Source organism: Phasianus colchicus, chromosome 4, assembly GCF_987193195.1.
Source record: "Phasianus colchicus chromosome 4, bPhaCol1.hap1.1, whole genome shotgun sequence".
In the NCBI taxonomy this organism is placed as follows: Eukaryota; Metazoa; Chordata; class Aves; order Galliformes; family Phasianidae; genus Phasianus; species Phasianus colchicus.
Genome location: NC_143439.1, coordinates 4,517,269 through 4,535,280, shown reverse-complemented (window position 1 = coordinate 4,535,280; position 18,012 = coordinate 4,517,269). Strand labels below are relative to the sequence as shown.

At 33.5% G+C, this 18,012-nt stretch overlaps 1 protein-coding gene across 7 annotated transcripts in view; it reads left to right on the top strand.

Annotated features, from left to right (window-relative positions):
- FSTL5 (follistatin like 5) overlaps positions 1–18,012 on the top strand; it is a 245,214-nt gene that overhangs the window by 145,704 nt on the left and 81,498 nt on the right. For all 7 annotated transcript variants that reach the window (XM_090138465.1, XM_090138464.1, XM_090138468.1 and 4 more), the window contains one exon: positions 5,063–5,183. In XM_090138465.1, coding sequence (XP_089994591.1) covers positions 5,063–5,183 — 121 coding nt within the window. The remainder of the gene's footprint in view (positions 1–5,062; positions 5,184–18,012) is intronic.

The following is an 18,012-nucleotide window of genomic DNA, read 5'->3' as shown; positions in this document are numbered from 1 at the left end:
GCTTTTGAGTCCTGTCCAGCCCACCTTAAGTGTCTACAAGGATGGGGCATCCCCCATCTCTCTGGCAACCTGTTTCATTGCCTTACCACTCTTATTGTAAACAAAGAAACAAACAAAAACAACTTCTATTCACCCTACATCTCCCTTTTTTTGGTTGGTTTAGTTTGAAACCATTTCCCCTTGTCTTACAGTAACACATGCTGCTAGAGCATCTGTCCCCTTCCTTCTTATAAGCCTCTGTTTAGATACTGAAAAGTCACTCTCAGGTCTCCCCAGAGCCACCTTTTCTTCAGGCTGAACAGCCCCATTTCTCTCAGCCTGTCCTTGTAGGGATCATTTTGCTTTGCAATGAGTGCAAATTCTCTCACTTTCTTTTACACATGTCCATCTAGCTTTACTCCCTAATATAAAATTGGGAGTAATCAGAGTCTTGAAATGAAGGCGCCAATACTACAAATGTATTAAAATATTTTTGATCTGAAACTATGAAATTTTTGCCTTAGCATATAGATGGAAACAAAAACAATTCTGCACTTCAGAAAAAGTAACATAATTATTTTTTAATTAAAAGAAATGCCGTTTCAAGTCTGAAAAAGTTTAAAACATATAATAGCACTACACTTTAAAGTTGCGGACTGTTACTTATTTTCTTTCATTTGGACAGTTCTGACATCTGAGTGGGAATTTTTTCGTGGCTCTGTAATCTAACATAAAAATAGTCTGAAGCCGGAGGATTACAATCTGCTCCTGGTCTTTCTAGCTGGGTCATGCAAGTCTGTGATTAGGAACTTTAAAATATCAAGGCAGACTTTACATCACTTGGGAATATGCTTGAGGGATCAAGTGTACAGGTAGTGTTCTACTCAATCCTTCCATCAGGAGGCTGGAATCTGGGCAGAAGAAGAACAGACCAGTTGATGGAATAACTACGTGGATGGTGTCACGCTCAGGGCTTTGTTTTCTATGGTTTACGAACCATTTTTGATAAACTGGGAAGGTTGATGTAGGATGGGACACATCTGACCAGCAGGAGCAAGAATATATTAGGCAGCAAGCCGATGGGGCTCATCATCAGGCCTTTAAACTAGATTTGATAGAGGAAGGAGATGTACTGCTGAGGTACAGAGAAGAACGCAGGGAATGCCCTTGCTTTAGGAAATAGCAAGGGAAAACCTCAGATTGGTCCCAGAGAGTCTGGAATTATAATTTTAGAGTAGTAAACCTTTTCTCCTTCCCATCAGTGAAATATATTGGCATCCTTACTTGCGAGCTAGTGTCTGTAATTTTGAAGGCTTGGGTACTTTCCTTTTGTTTACCAGGTTAACATAGAATGAAGGAAATTGCCCAAAATATGTTGAAGACATCGAGGAGAATCTACAGGTCCTAGAATTTAAGGCTAATTACCCTACTAGATTTTTTTTTTTATTTTTGAGAATGTGAGATGTTATTCTTTTTTCCTGTCCTATAGACTTTTGTCAAGTGGAGCATCTGTACTTTCCCTATGAAAGTACCTATAGAACTGATACTACAGTCAGCTGATAGCGTTCCTTTAAAAACAGTGGGGGGAAAAAAAAATCAACAGCAACAAAATCATAGAGATTGATTTTTCTCATCTCTCTTAGTGTAAAACATTTCAGTAGGTTTAGTGTAAGGCATTTCAATAGGTTTAGTGTTACTTTTTGGATCACTTCTAACTTGAAAAATCTAACATCTAGCTTCTCAACGTTAAATTTAATATGTGCAAAGGAAATCTGACTGTTCTAACATGAGTTTCCACATTTGAATACAAAGAAGTAAAAATTGCTTTTCTAACTTCAATTACCTTGTTACATTTCCAAAGATCATATTGCTACTGCTTGCTCAGGCTTCAGGGTGATCCTGGAATTTATGAGGCTGCCTTATCCACAGCAAATCCTGAATCGTTTTAGATAAAATGCTTTCCGAGGTACATTTATCCTCATTTAGATATGGTCTAGATTCTTGTCTTTATATTAACTACCTTATATTTGACTCTGTGAAACCACAGATCCTTCCTTGATAACGCCTAACCATGTGATCCATTTCATTCCCTATGCGGCCCCCTATCCTTCTCCACATTACTATTCACTTCACCCATATATGCTATCTGCCAATTTGTTTTTTGTATTTATTTTAAATGATCAAAATAGTCAGAATGAATCACAAGACCTCCAAAATACTTTTGAGTTCCTTATTGACACCTTTTTTTTTTTTTTTTTTTTTTTTTTGTTTTGCGTTTACTGATACATTTATTTAAGGAAAACATACCTTTATTGATACTGCACAGGTTGATTAATTTGTTTTTGTTTTCTTGTAATGATACAGTGTGTGAAACTAAAAATACATTCAAGAAGCAATTATGCTTAGCAATGTATCTTTGCAAATTACATCCGTAGGATAAGTAAAAGAAAATGGAAATGGGTTTGTCTGACAGGCTGTATTTCTTAGAAGCTGGTGTTTAAAAAAAAAAAGAAAGTTGTGACATTTAGCAGTACAAAATATAATCAGCCTTTAAATGTGGATTCTGCTGTTTATTTCTTGAACTGATTTTTTTTTTGGTGTTGTCATAATATATCCCACCTTAAGGAATTTTACTGATAAGTGAATATCTGTTGAAAGGTTCTGTCAACAAGACAAATACGGTGAGTTAGGAACTCCTGAGAACAGTTAGTTTGATCCTGCTGATTTTAAAACACTCACTACTGATGTTTTCTGTTTGCTAATAACTTGGTAAGTAGACAGCTTTACCCAAGTCTTACACAGGTTATAATTTCATCTCCCAGTCAATCTGATCTAAATCCAGTTTTCCACTAAAACATATAGTTCCAATTTCCTTTTCAAAATCCAGATTGCCATATTCTAATGCCTGCTCTGACCCGTGTCTCTTGTGATAGGAGGGGAAAAATCATACAAAACTTCACAAAGATGAGTTTTTATTTCAGAGAATTAGGCAGTGTAATCGGATCACATGTGGAATCTTAGAAATGGATGGAACAGAAACAGTTGGAACAGAAAATCACAGTTGATGAAGACTAATTGTGATACAAAATCTCTTCTTCACTTTCTAAAACTTGACCTCACAGATCTTTTGGGGAGTTCTGCATATTGATTAAAACTTTCCAAAGAGGCACAAAGTATATTGCAGTGTATAAACAAGCACTGAATCTCATATCTGTAATCAAATGTTGATCTTGCTGAAGATAAGAATTAAATGGCAGAAAAAAATGGTATCTACCCACAGTATCATACTTAGATTATCGCAATCATTTGGTCTAACCATTTATGAAATATGAATGATTATGGGTATTTTTAAAATAAAATTGAACAAATTATTAGATGGAAAGCATCCTGATAGATTACAGCTCAAAAGATGGAATCTGATAATATCAATATACACCTTAAAATGCAGGACAGTAGTTGTAAGTGTTGGTGGATTTTAACAGATTTTGTTGCCTCGCTTTTGTGTGATGTTAAATCCGTGTTTGTGCAACTGAAGCTAATGGGAGTGAGTGTTTTAACCAATTTTAGACCAGATTTTATGAAAAAAACAAGCAAAGCAACAGTGCTTCTCACCCTCCAAGTGTTGCATGTCCATGAACCAGTTGTGATTTTAACTACATTTCATGGCTTGAAAGCTCAGATTTCATTGACAGTTAAAGATACAACAGTATGTTATTAAAAACTTAAGTCTTTTGTAATTAAAGAAGGGCTTTTAAAAGCTTTCAAAGTATTGGGAGTAGCTAGCACTAATGTTCAGGTAGCATAGTATGCCTCTGTAATTAATAACAACTAAATGTTGCTTTGTGTTAGTTCTTATCTTTGTGAATGGTTTTCATAATTGCTAATGTGCTAACAAGGTTGCTGTCTTTTTATAAAGCGTTTATGTTAGCATACAGAAAATAACTTCCAGGAGGAAAACATATTTGTCCTTTCTCTTCTCTGTAATACTCCTGTTGTTCTCTTTTACATGTTTAGACATTTTGTATTTACGTGAATAATGACTGAATCCATTCTTTTCTATTCCTGCTGATTCCTTTGCAAATGATTTGAACACAAAAGCCTCTGTATCGCTTGATTTTTCAGAAACTATCATATAATGCAAATATAGTAGTTCTCTAGTCATTTTGGGAGACAAGTAGAGGACAGGAGGAGTAATTATTTTACAAATGAATGAACTGCATTTGCTTTCATTTTTCTGTGAATGGTACAAAACTGTGCAGCCATTAGATGATTAGAAGAGTTGTATTAGGTTTGGTTCTTTCAGATATGAAAACGTTTTTTTATGTGTGCTATCTAAAATTAAAATTCTGAATATCTTCACGTACAAACATCTTAATACCTTGGATGATGTCCAGGACTTTAAATGTAAGCAGTGCACAAATTAAAGAACGCTTCTCATGGAGAAGTTCATGTGAGTGAAAAACTAGGAGCTATTAATTATGAATTGTTTACAAAGTGGATGTGCACCCATAATGAAACATTGGTCTTTTCAGGTCAACTACTTTGTTAACAGGTCCTTGGAAAGATAATAGGCTTTTGAAAAGCCTCTAAGAAGCTGATAAAATTAGCGGGGCAATTGGTGTTTATTGTAGTTAATTTTGAAAATGAGTGTTTTTTTTGTTTGTTTGTTTGTTTGTTTTGTGGTCAGGAATTACTGAGAAGAAAAAAACAGGTATGCTTGGGAAATGATCTTCTCATGGATATTCAAAGTTTTCTAAATCACCATTTGCAATCATGAATAAGTAAAACCAGCTTTGTCATCCGCAGTTTCTCTATAGTGCTTCTGTCTAGCCAGATTATATAAATTTTCTACATATTCTGAGTTTTTTTTAATTAATCTCAAAGTCTGTTTTAAAGATATAAACTTTAAAACTGCAATAAATAATTACAAAGTAACTGGAAAATCCCTGACTTCACACAGTTTCAGTTCTTTGCCTCACAGCAACCTTAAAATGATCTATTAAATGATTATTAGAAACAATTAATTATACTAGAGAACTCTAAGAGCCCAAATGTAATTTCATGGTTATAATTTTCTTGTCAGGTAATAAAACGGGATGAGCTTGGCAAGGATCTGTCTGACTGCTCTCTGTTCGATTTGCTGAAATATGATGATTATAATAGTGACAAGCACCTAGGTCTGGAAGAATTCTATAGAGCTTTTCGTAAGTACAAAGATTAGCCTATTCTTTCTTCAGTTTTCTTTTCCATCTCTTGCTTTGTCTTCCTAAAATCGTATTTTTTTATTATTAGATTTTGATACATCAAAAGGTTGTATTTAAACAACAGGTGTGATATAGCAGTCATGATATTATAGAGAACTCTTTAATGAAATCAATAAGGGATCTGTTTGTGTCCTTATTTCTGAGGAATTTTGGTAATGGAGAATTTGTAGGTGATATTCCATGATGCCAACCTGCACTAAAAAAAAATCTTTGTTGTACACAAGTGAAAACAAGTGCAGTCTGGACGTTATTATAGAAATGAAAATGGGAGCACATTTCCCTACACCCTTTCTTATTGAGTGTTGGTAAAACCAGTTATGATAAACCCAGCAACAAATGTACTGCTTTAATTGGTGCTTTAGGATTCAGAGGGATGTACTGATTTGTAATACACTTCTGCTGGGTGCTTGTTCTCTGAATGCCAAAGGCGTCTGGGATAAGTGCTTGTAGTACATATGAACTTCTTAACGTATCTACTGGGATATGGATCAAAACGATATTGAGAAGTAGAAAGAAATGGGATGATTTCTAGTTCCTTTACTCAAGGTACATATTCATTGCATTGTTTAAAAATAAAAGCTTGAAAAGCTTCCAGTTCATTGTGCACCCAACAGCCAGAGGAATGTGAAATACCTTTAATGGCTGTAATTATGGCACAATGTGTATTCTTTCAATAAAAGAAAAAGATCAGCTCTAGTTCCACTGCATTTGGTCTTCAGAGATCTTGAATTTAATCCTTCTAATCTACATCAAAAGTATTAACAAAAATTACGTATTGCTTTGAAAGTATACCTAGTGAAACAAAATGAAAATTAAATGACAGCCTTCTGGTTATTAGGCTATTACACTTAGAGCAAAACAAGCTGAAGCCAAGTATTCCACACAGGCCAAGCCAAACTCAAAGTGAATATGACAGCTCCAGTCCAGAGGTGTGAATGTGACCTGCTGCTTAACAATGGCAAATTCTGTGTTTGTGAATACAAAGAATTAATATGGATGATGAGCCTAATTAATGCAAGAAGCACTCAATCACATTTTCCATAATTAAAATGCCTACTAAGTTAAAATCAAACTAAGAGTCAAACTCTATTTTTCTTTAATAGAATAGGAATTCAGGAAAGATTTATTCCAAACAAAATAAGCACTTTTCCTTCTTCAGAATTTTCTTTGGGTATTTCAGTATTTCAGTTTGGTGTCCTAAAATAATATTACGTTATGGTAGCATGCATTGTGATTGTGAAATTATTATTTTTCACTGTGTGATGATTTTTGACTGCTTCTGATGTTTTTAAATGTGTACAAGAAACAATCCAAGTAATCAAAATATGAGCAATTTTTAAAAAAGTACTTTTCATAACTACATCTTGAAGTCTTATAACTGAGCAGTAGCATTGGCAGGGAATAATTTTGAGTTTTTGTTTTTATTTAAAGAAGTTTAAAAGACACGTTACTCCAAATTAAAAACGCTTGAACCATATTTTTTTTTTTTACCCATTCCACACTTCTTTATTCCGTGAGCTGATAGTATGTGTCTGTCTGTTTTTTTCATTTTTCGTCTCCAAATTCTAAATCTCTTTTTAAATACCTGTCTCAATGTAGTACCTTCCATTTCCAGTGGGTTTGTCTCTATACCTCTTAGCAGTGGTGTGATAGATTTGAGAACTGTTGAACTCCTCTCATTCTCTTTAAAGTTTGTCTGCCTAGCAGCTGGAACAAGAGTTATTCATGGTGAAGAGCAGTAAAGAAAATTTGGGTTCATACAGCTGAAGAAATGGCTCCTATACAAAAATGCAGCGCAGAATTAAGTTATTAAGTTTTTTGTTGTTGTTGTTTTTCCCATCTTCAAACAGTTGCTTATTTGGGTAAGAAAAGGGAATGAAAGAAAGAGAATGAAGGAATATTTTTCTAGTCTCTTGTACAAGGCAGTTAAATAGGCACAGAAATACAAGCACTGTGTCATGGAAAAAGAGGTGGGATATCAGTCACAGTCCCACAGTTTGTAGTAATTCCTAAATCATTTCTCAAGGATGCTTTAGAAGACAGCCTTGTAGCTAAAGCAACTAAAATATTTTACTATTTACGGTATGTTTTATATGATTTTAAGACATGTATTTGAATGTGGTGAAGGCTAAAGAGCCCTCATTTCTAAGTGTAGGTTTTAAATGATATCTACCTTCAGCAGGAGAGTGCTGTGCAAAAAGAATCAGAAAGTTCAGAAAGCTGAAAAAGAACTGAGAGTAGGCATTCGTGGTATTTGTGTCATCAGCTTGAGCTATAAAGGGGAGGGCTATAATCAAGCATACCATGCTTATTTCTAGCTGTGGTTTTTAACTGGCATTTAAAAACACTTCAATAGGATTTTGATCTTTGAACCCAGTTGGGCAAAATTAAAAGGCATTGTCACTATTTTGCTGAACAGCTTGCTCTCAAAGTTTTTTTTCGTTTTAAAGGATTAGGCAATTACATTTTATTTAAATATGAACACATATCTATGGGCTTTACTATCAGTACTGCCACACTAGCACTTGCAGGTGAGAAATCTTTTTTTTTTCATTGACATACTAAGTTAGAAATGTTACTGTCATCTAAGGACTGTAAATTTAGAATCAAGTACAGCTGTAAATTTTACTGCTTTATTAAGAGTTTGTCACAGACAACAGGAAGTTTGTTTTTTTTTATTTTCTTCTGCTAGAAACTAATCCTCCTTAAGGGCAAATTAAATCACTGACTGTTGTAAACATATTTACCTGTATATATATGTATACACATTTTTATATGGTATATATGTATCTGTGTGGTATATGTATAATTGCATATATATTCTGTGAATTTTTTTTGTCAGTCTGTTTTTGTTTGCAAAATGAGTAAAAGAGATAGGCAGGATAACTTGAGATTAAAATACAAGCAGTGATGTAATAATTCCTCTAATAACTCCTCTCTTCTTCAGAAAATCAGATATTGAGTCTCTAATAAAGAAGGGAAATACTTAAGAGGGTGAACTGCCTTTAAGTATGCAGTGAAGTCCCAGTCTGCAAAATATTACAAGAATTTGAAGGTGCTTACTGGCTTGTGTAGTGTTTTGCAGACAAGTAAGCCTGATGTGGCTTCAGTGGTATCAGCTGCTTTCATATATATCATGAGCTTGTTTTTGGTGCTATGTGTATATCCACTAGATATATTTACTAGATGTAACAAGTTTCGCTAGATCAATAGAGCATATAGAAAGGTACTTAATAGGGGTTTTTTTTCATTTGTATAAGATAAAGTGGGAAGTGCTTAGGTCTTACGAACACAGGACTGAAGGGAATCATACTGAACAATCAGGTCAATCTTCCACTGCTCCAGCTACACAATTTAAATGTCTGTTCTGAGAGTTATCCAGCTCCATCTTAGCATTTTATTTTGCTGGTTTGTTTTCCTTCACCACATAGTCCGAAATTTTATATAAGAGATTTTATATAAGAGAATGTAGTTTTAGTTTTAGTCAGAGCAAGATGTATTTAACCTTGTCTGAAAGGGTGTCTGGAAGCATAAGAGGCTGAAGGCAAACAAAAGGGAGAAGTAGAGGATGTAGATTTGTGAATGCTTTTTCTTCTGAAAAATAAAACTCATCTGATTCACTTTTTCAAGGATCTTCTGTTTTTTATGTGATGTATTCTGTGCTATGAAGATAATATTGTGTTTATTGCACATTCAATCTGCCTGTCTTCTGTTGCTCTTTTCTAAAATTAATAATATTTTCTCCCCTCTAGTTCCTTATAAAATGAAATTTCAAAGCAGGTACTTCAGGTGGCCTTCATAGTGGCTTACAAAATCTCAAGGGATACTAGAAGTAAGTAAATAGCTATAAATTATTCTCACTCAGCACAGTGCAGGTGTTTATGTTGGCCCTTCTGTGATCAGAGTAGAAAGAATGGTGGTAATTTAGATATTTATGAATAGAACTGATTGAACACAACAAATAGAAATTGCAAGTTTATGGTAAATAAGTGCTTTTCATTGGTCCTTTACAATAATAATACTAAATGCTTTAACGAGTCATAGTCCGTATAAAATGAAGAAAAAATGGTGTTTGCCAAAATTTTTTAGATTAATGTAAAACTATTTTTATCTTATGTGCTAAAAAGGGGCCATGAAATTGAAGTGTGAAAAAGAGGAGGCTCAGGGGAAACTTTATTGCTCCCAACAACTACCTGAAGGGAGCTTGTGGAGAGATGGGCATCGACCTTTTCTCCCATGTAACTAGTGATAGGACTAGGGGGAATGGCCTCAAGTTGTGCCAGGGGAGTTTCAGGTTGAACGTTAGGAAATACTGCTTCTCCGAGAGATTGATGGGCTGCTCAGGGAGATGCTGGAGTCATGTGTTCCTGGATGTGTTCAAAAAGTGTTTAGATGTTGTACTGAGGGACATGGTTTAGTTGGAGATATTGGTGATAGGTAGACCGTTGGGCTGAATGATCTTGGAGGTCTTCTCCAGCCTTTCTATGTACTTGCTATTGCTCTATATATTTAAAAGTACCTTAAAAGCATTATTCAGGTCACAGATACCAAATTGAGATCTTATTGCTGGGGTAATGTTTGTGAATCTGTATGTAAACCTTCAATAACAACTGTTATTACAGAAGTTGGTCAGGGATGATGATGCAAAAATTCCATTCATCGTAGCTTTTGGGTGAATCTGTGACCAGATCTGTGCCTAATATGAATGTCAAATCTTGTGCTTTGTTTTGTCTGGAATTATATGGAAAGGTAAACAGCAAGAAGTATCCATAAATGCATCTCTTAGTTAAGAATTATTATCAGGTAGTCTAATTCCTGCAAAATGTTTTTAAAATTGCACTGCTGTACTTAAGGTAGTTTCACTCTTTATTCTGTAAGCTGCAATTATTACAGGTGCAGGTTCCAAAATCCTTTTTTGAAACGTGTATCTCTTTCTTTCCAAAGAAAAAGACCAGAATTTACCACTCCCTTTTCCCGCTTTCTCCCCAAAAGAAATCTAAGTAGAATCATAGAATTGTTAATGTTGAGAAAGATCTCTCAAATCATCTAGTTCAACCATCAATGCTTCAGCACCATGCCTGCTAAATCACGTCACTCAGCGCTACATCTATCTCTTCAAGTCCACAAAGTCTTACTCAAAAAATACCTACTGGATTTATATTTCCAGTGATTTCAGTATTGTGTCCAAAATATTTAATGTGAAATCTGAGTCAGAGCTTTTTAACTGTGATGAGTCTGCCATAATAAAACTGTTTAACAAATAGCAGAAAATAGAGTTTCTGAAGATCTGTCTCCTGCTATCGTTAATTCCTTCTTGGCAACAAGTAGTGTGTGTCAGGTTGTTCCAGGGAGAATTATATTTCAGTACTAGCCTTTGAAAATACAAATTAACAACATAGTGAGTAGCAGCTATTGTACTTACTGGTAATATTTTTACGTGTATTTTCAGTCTAGAGATTATCAGCTGGAAAAGAATACAACCCCTTGTATAGAATGGGCAGAATTTAAAGCTCATCGTTTCAGTGAAGTGCATTTTTAAAATGTTGTTTCATGATTTGAAATAGTACGTCTGTAGTTTCTTAAGTGCTACTAATTAATAATCGATTCATTTTAATACCAGGGATTCCCACATATTCATAAAATGTGTTTTGTTTGGTTCATTCCTAGTAAGACTTTTAGAAATGGTGTTGGTTTGTGTTCTGTTATACAGATACGAGTTTTGTTCCTGTTTTACTTAGAACTTTGGACTAGGTAGATAACGTTTTCATTACAGTGCATGAGAACAGTAATTTTATTTAAGAAGACATTTAATGGCAAAAAATAACTTAAAGTATGCAAGATTCTAATTTATTTTTAATTTACATTTGTAAACCTGTTTCATACGTGCCCAACCTCACATGTTAAGATCAGGAATGTGATAAGCCTTGCTGAAAGATTTGAGGTGGCTTGGGAATGAGTGTGTTGGGCCATTGCTGGTGGTGGACCTAGCTGTTGGGTGACTGGAGTCCTCTTGGACCACCAGTTCAAGTGCATCTTATGATTTGGCACAGATTATTCCCATTCCCACGTTGCTTCCAGCACAATATGCAACCTGTGTTGCATACACTTTAAATGCAGCCCTACCAGTACTGTCATGTTATACGGTTCCTGGCGCTTTGTAAACTATAACAGTTTTATATGGTTAAATACACAGGACTTCATAAGCAAAAACATTTCCAATCAAATTTCAATCAGAATTTCACATTAGTTATTGCAAGAATCTTTTCTGCTCATCTTGCCTTCTGCATTTCTCTTAATGATCACTCTGTGTGTGTGATTTTTATATTAAAACAATAAGCATGCTTATTATTACTTTTTCCCTTAAATGTTGCCACTTGGCAGTGTAGAAATCCTTTGAGAAATACTAAGCTTTTGGTGTGATATTGCCCATTCAGTTCTGGATCAGTGTAGAAAATATATATATTTTTTAACAAACTTAATGTTATAGCTTGCATTCTAAACATTGGTTAATACGTGATGGTATTATGTAGTTAGTATTTTTCTTTTTCTTTTAAAATTTAACCTGCATGTTGCTTTTCTTCTGGATAAGGAAAAAAGTTTCTGAGATATTACATGATTTCTTTTTTGACATGAAGCTCTGAAGTGTGACGTTTGCAATTTTATGTAGTTCTGTTAATGTCTCTCCTAGGCCACAAAATATTTGTACGCATTTAGGTGAAGTAGAAAATAGATAAGAAATGTCAAAATGATTGCATCCCATTTTAGTGCAAATAACCTATTATTTCATAAATTTAGATGCATAGAAATGGAATTCTAATTAAGTTATGCATGACAGCTTTGTAATAAGTGAATGATTGTTCTGTACATTTAGCTGTAAATCGCTATCCATGGTGAACTTCAGTATTTTTGCAGCTGATATCTTCATGTTGCTAGTTCAGAGATATTTTCATTTTTGCAAGTCATTGTACCTGTAAGATTGTGTTATTGATATTCCAGTGTTCACAAATACCTTCATCTAGATGGTTCACATTTCAAAACACATTTAAAATAATTATTTATCATCACTAACCTTTTTGAGGAAATCAGTCTTATTCCAATGCAGGGGCTAAGGCACAGGGGAGAGAAAATGTTTCCAGGGTATTATCCACAAGGAGGAATGACTTGAATAAGGGAGGTGATCACTAGCTAATCCACAAACAGGGACATTAAAATATATTATTCACAGCAAAATTACACTTCTCCACCTATAATGAATATTAATATGCTCATAAAATATTATTTAGTAAGAAATCTCGATAGCCATTGCACTAATTGTTTTCTTTGCACCCATAAAAATCACCTCTTTATCTGAATTTCTTATTTGAAAATAAGTTTTAGCCTAGAGCTATAATACTGCTAACCAACAATAAATACTCATTTAAGCAAAATTTCTAAAATAATTTAACATTATCATAATTTAAAATCTACATATGTATTACTTTTCCTTTAAAAAAAATGGAATCATATTTAAGTTATTGAGGAATCAGCATTGTGTCATCATCTCTTTAAAACAAACAAACAAACAGAAAAAGCCATGAATAGGGAAAAAAAAAAAGGTAATGGAGGAAATTGTCTTAAGAGTCTTAGGTATGTATTTGAGATAGTTGCTTTACTTCGCATATAGAGCAGAATGGAAAATCTAAAACATTAACAACACTTAGCAGTTGTTTGAATGTTAGGATTTTTTTTTTTAAGACTTATCAGAAACTTTGCTAACCAGAAATCTGAGGTGGATTTACTGTAACATGATAAGAATCTGAGTTAATTTCTCAATTTTGCTTAAGAAATGGGGGAAAAAAAAAAAAAAAAAAAAAAAGAGAAGTTGGATCTCAAGTCATCAAAAGGAGATCCTTTAAAATACTAAGAAAACTTAAGTATTTCAGATGATGAGTGAATTAAATAATTTGCTTTTCTGTCCAAGGATCAATTTATTTATTTGGAGAAGGATTAATTTCTTGTTTTTGAGCAGTTTTTTTTTTTTTTTAATATTATTTTATGTTCCCTGCAAGCTTGAGTTTGCTAGTTATTCTTAAGCATAGAACACTAATGTTCACCTTAAAAACTAAGTAACGTTATTCCTCAAATTGATGGGTGTTGTTATATTTTTATATATTCTGGAATCCAAATCAATCTTTTCCTGAAAGAAGACTCTTGGGGTTTGTTTTTTTTGTTTGATAACTCATCTACTCTGCTCCTTATTGTTGGTTCTGATTGTATGTATAGCTAAGCAGATGAGTTATTACAGTCAGAAGAAGATTGTAAAAGGCTTTTAGTAGTTCCTGTGAATTTCTTAAACATATCTGGAATATGTACTTTAAAAAGGAATCTGAAGAAATAGTTTTGCACCTATAGTTTTGCACCTAGATTGTATGAAAGAACATTGGAAATTTGTAAATAGGGATTTAAAAAAAAATTCCAACCCTGCAATGGTTGTGTGCTTTTCTTTAGACCTTAATGTTATAGAAAAGTGTATTACAGTATATTGGGAAGGTTTTTTTGATTGAATGCTTTCAAATTTCTATTACATATGATAGGGGCAAAAGAGCTGAAAAATGTCCCAGATCACAGAATTACAAATCACAGAATCACAGGGGTTGGAAGGGACCTCAGGAGATATCGAGTCCAAACCCATTGCTTCCATTGCTCTCTCAGTTCATTCCAGTTTTCTTACAGAATTACGTTCTGGCAAAATGTTTCTATTCCAGGGAATTTCATTACTAACTTCATTTCCAAAGCACAGTAATTATAATTTCAAGTTTTACTATAGTATTCTTCCATAACTTGTGAGTGTACTATTTAGTTTTTGCAGTTTACTGCTTCAGAAAGGCAGTATATTTGGTCAGCCAAAATAAAAAGTGAATGGGATATCTGAGTCTAAATATTTACGTAAATCCTTAAAGAAAATGAAGTAATAGATGAAATATTTGTTTTGAGTATTTTAGATATGAAATGAAAACAAGTGATTGATCTTAAAGCTCCAATTTAAATGCTTCAGTAAACTGGTGAAGCTTACTACCTGATTTTATGAAACAATAGTTTTAAAGTTATGTGCTATGCACATAGGTATGTTTATGTATGACATACATGTGCACCCAAATAATAGTGTGTAGGTGTATAGTTTAATCTGTGGAGTACTTCTTAAGGCACTCTATTAAGGCATTGAATTCCTATTCAAAAATACCTTCTTCATGTCAGTTTTGTGAGCACGGTTTTACCACAGGGTTTGGAGCAGGAAAGGCAGAGGAATTATTGGAAACAAGTAGAAGAATTATTTTATTGGTGACACACCCAGGCATATTTTACTCTCATTTTCAAACTTTCTATAGGAAAAATAGCACAAGTAGGAACTTAATAGGCCAGAAGAGAGCGTACTGCTTACCAACTGTCATATAGTTCCCAGTACATGTGCAATTACAGCAAGGATGTTTAAATTTTGTTTAATTACAATTATCTTCATAGGTGTTAATGTGCTTTTGGTGTGTCCAGATCGTTTTCCTGGCTCTCTTCTATCGCTTATCTTACATTGTTGTGATGCACTGTAGGTTTTGTTCTACTATGGTTTGTTTCTTTTTCAACTTACTTTTTTTCCATTTAGTTTTCTCCTAAGTAATGTTTGCATACTTGCATTTTGTGTTTGCCTTCTGTTTTCCAAGTCTACAAGGATTGATTACATGGATAAATTGAATTTCTGTGTGTGCTTCCAAGACCTATGCAGAAGATGCCATGGAATAGGAGGGAGACAATCAGAACAGCTGAGGGGTGCCTGTACGTTTGCTCTGTATTTCTAAGATTCTTCATAGCTTGTTTATAAAATGTATTGAGTAAAAGAGTGAAGTAGTGATTTTTCAGGGCCCTTCATGGTGCATCTCTTTGGGAAAGCAGAAATGTACCAGTGTGTTTCCTGAACTATTTCAAGCTAAGGGAAGGAGACTATCTCTAGTATGTATTCAATACTCAGCTTATTCCAAAGGTATAAAGCTACAAAGATTACAGAGGATAGAGTAATTGTTTGTTGTGGTCTTATAATTTAACAAAGAATTTACTTTGAGGCTCAGAAAGATTTAAAAAAAAAAAAAAAAAAAGGATGAATAAAAGAAAACAAAGATGAAGTGAGCAAATAGAAAAGAACGTTTTTAATGAATGAGTTTATCACCAACCTCGTTGGAATACTTCATTTTTAAAAATCCTTATAAATTTTCTTCTACGCATTTTATTTGTGTGTGATTGATATTGTAATCTAAAAACATTTACCTTAAGGACAGTATGATTTTTTTTTTCTCTAAAATATGTGATTTTAATAGTCTACTCTATAGCAGTTGCTATTATTACATGTTTTAGGTATTTTAGTGCATTTATAAAGTGTTTGGATGAAAGGGTGTTCTTTATATGATAAACTATTACTTCTGACTTGCTGATAACTACATTTTCTGAATGTATGTGTTAAATGAAGGTAAATGCAATTGTCTGTGTGAAGATATGCATACACATAGGTTAAAAAAAAAAAAAAACTTCTATTTATTTAATTTCCTTAATCCTTGACCTTTTACCATCTAGTGTGATATATCAGCTGTCAAGTTTTTCTAAGTAGCTTCCTTTTGCTTTTGCTGTTACTGCTAAGAAGTAAAACAATTTGGAGGGGTATAGAGGGAAGAAACCCTAGAATATAAACTGTTTAACTCCATACAAACATTGACCATGTGTGACTGGAGAAGCAGTGGAAGAAGATTCTGACAAAACTTGTTTTCTCACTTCAGATAATTGTATTCTAAATAAGATGCTTCTTGCATCACTTCTATCTTCTGAACTTCTCAGAAACATGCATCTCATGATTTTATGTAATAATTATGAATTCGTTATAGAGGTGTTTGCAAGCAGAATTCAGTTGGAGCAGTTGGAAACACAAGTTATGAATGTGTAATGAAATTATATATCACATCAACTCTGCTGCCTATTGGAGGATCTATTTAGTTGTTTGACTGGTAAATGGTAAATATACAGATTTAAAATGTATGTACAGTTATCCAAATGTGTTTTAGATACTTTGAACTTTAAAAAAAATAATAATTAAAAATTAAATTTCTACCGAAGGAAATAAACACAAAAAATATGTCTGTGTTCATGTGGTACATAGAATGAATTTGCCAGTAGATTCTGAAGCTAGTTTTCTAAATAAATTGTGTTCTCAGATTGTCAAATGCTATGTTAAGTAGGTTAGCAAATCATTTGTATGGGAGGTGCAATTTTAGCCATAGTGAAAATAAAGGCACCACACAAGGCAATGAAGCTACAAGCAAAGATAGACATATTGCAAAATTACATAAAATGTAATGCAAATATCTGAAGTTGTGAAAATATACGAGGATTGAGGGAGACACAAAAACCTTCTTTATATACTTATTTACTTTAAGAACTGGGAAACTGTCTAAGATGGAAGTAATCCAAACAATTCATCTGATTACCATTCAACCATGAATAAATGATAGGAAAAAATGACACTTAAAAAAAATTATTTAGCTTTGTGATTGTAATTCTTTTCAACCTAGACATGTGGTAGAGATGTATTTGTTGAAGGGAATAGTTAAACTGCTTTAAAACTTGCTGAACACTCTGTTTAAGGAATACTTGATGCTAAACAAAGATTAATGTTTTGTTTGTGCTTATGAAGTGCTACTCAAATATCCATTTGAATAACAATGTGTACGTAACAACAACAACTCTGAATTACAGTAAGGATCCATTTAGTCCAGTATCTTGGCTCTTACTTTCTTTAGGGAAGATTACAAAAGAAGAAAAAGGGTATTAAGATTCTTGTATTATACCTCCTTTATTTCTAGTGATTTTTGTCTTGAAGACTGATTATCTTTAATAGCTCTTGATGAATGCTTCGCTCATAAATTTGATTGCTTTTTGGAGGCATTTGAAATTAACATCTACATCATTGTTTCAGAATTTTTCACACTTTAATGATTACATGCTAGAATAAGTATGATTTTTGAATACTGTGCATGCTTTCTTTTTAGCTTATAATGCATGGTAAAATACTGTGAGCATCTATTCTATATTCTCAGTCTCCCATATCCTGAGATTTTTTGAAGCTCCTAACTAATCTCTACAGTCATCTCTTTTCCATTCTGAAACATTTCATGTAAAAGCTGCTTGTGTGAAGAGCTTACCACGTGCTTGATTGTTCTTACAATGCTTTTTTTCTTCTCAAGTTTTACTACATTTATTTTTTTTCCCCCAGGGGAAAGGACTAAAGGCAAACAAAGTGTCATCATGGATTTAGAGAGTGGTGTAGTAATACTCTGCCTAATTTCTTTTATTAACGCACTGTCAAGACTGAGTACATATTTTCATAAGGCTGCCAATTATATTCTAAAGGTCTCTTACCTAAGCAATAACAACTTGTTCAGAGGATATATCTGTAGACAATTTTGGTCCCCATTTTCACCTGCATTCAGTACTTTGAATACCCAATTATATATACTAAACTTGGCAAACTAGTATCATAAATAATGTCTTTATGCAAATTTTTGTTTCATATCTAAATAATCTAATTACCTATTCTCCAAAAATGTTCTCGGAGAAATGTATTGTCTCATTTTCTTCTCTCTCCTACTGGTTCAACATGAGTTCCAGTGGCAATCCAGATGGAATTCCCCAAGTGACTTTTCTTCATATGAAACCTAAAAACAGAACTCTTCAGTTGAGAAATGAAAGATCATTTCTC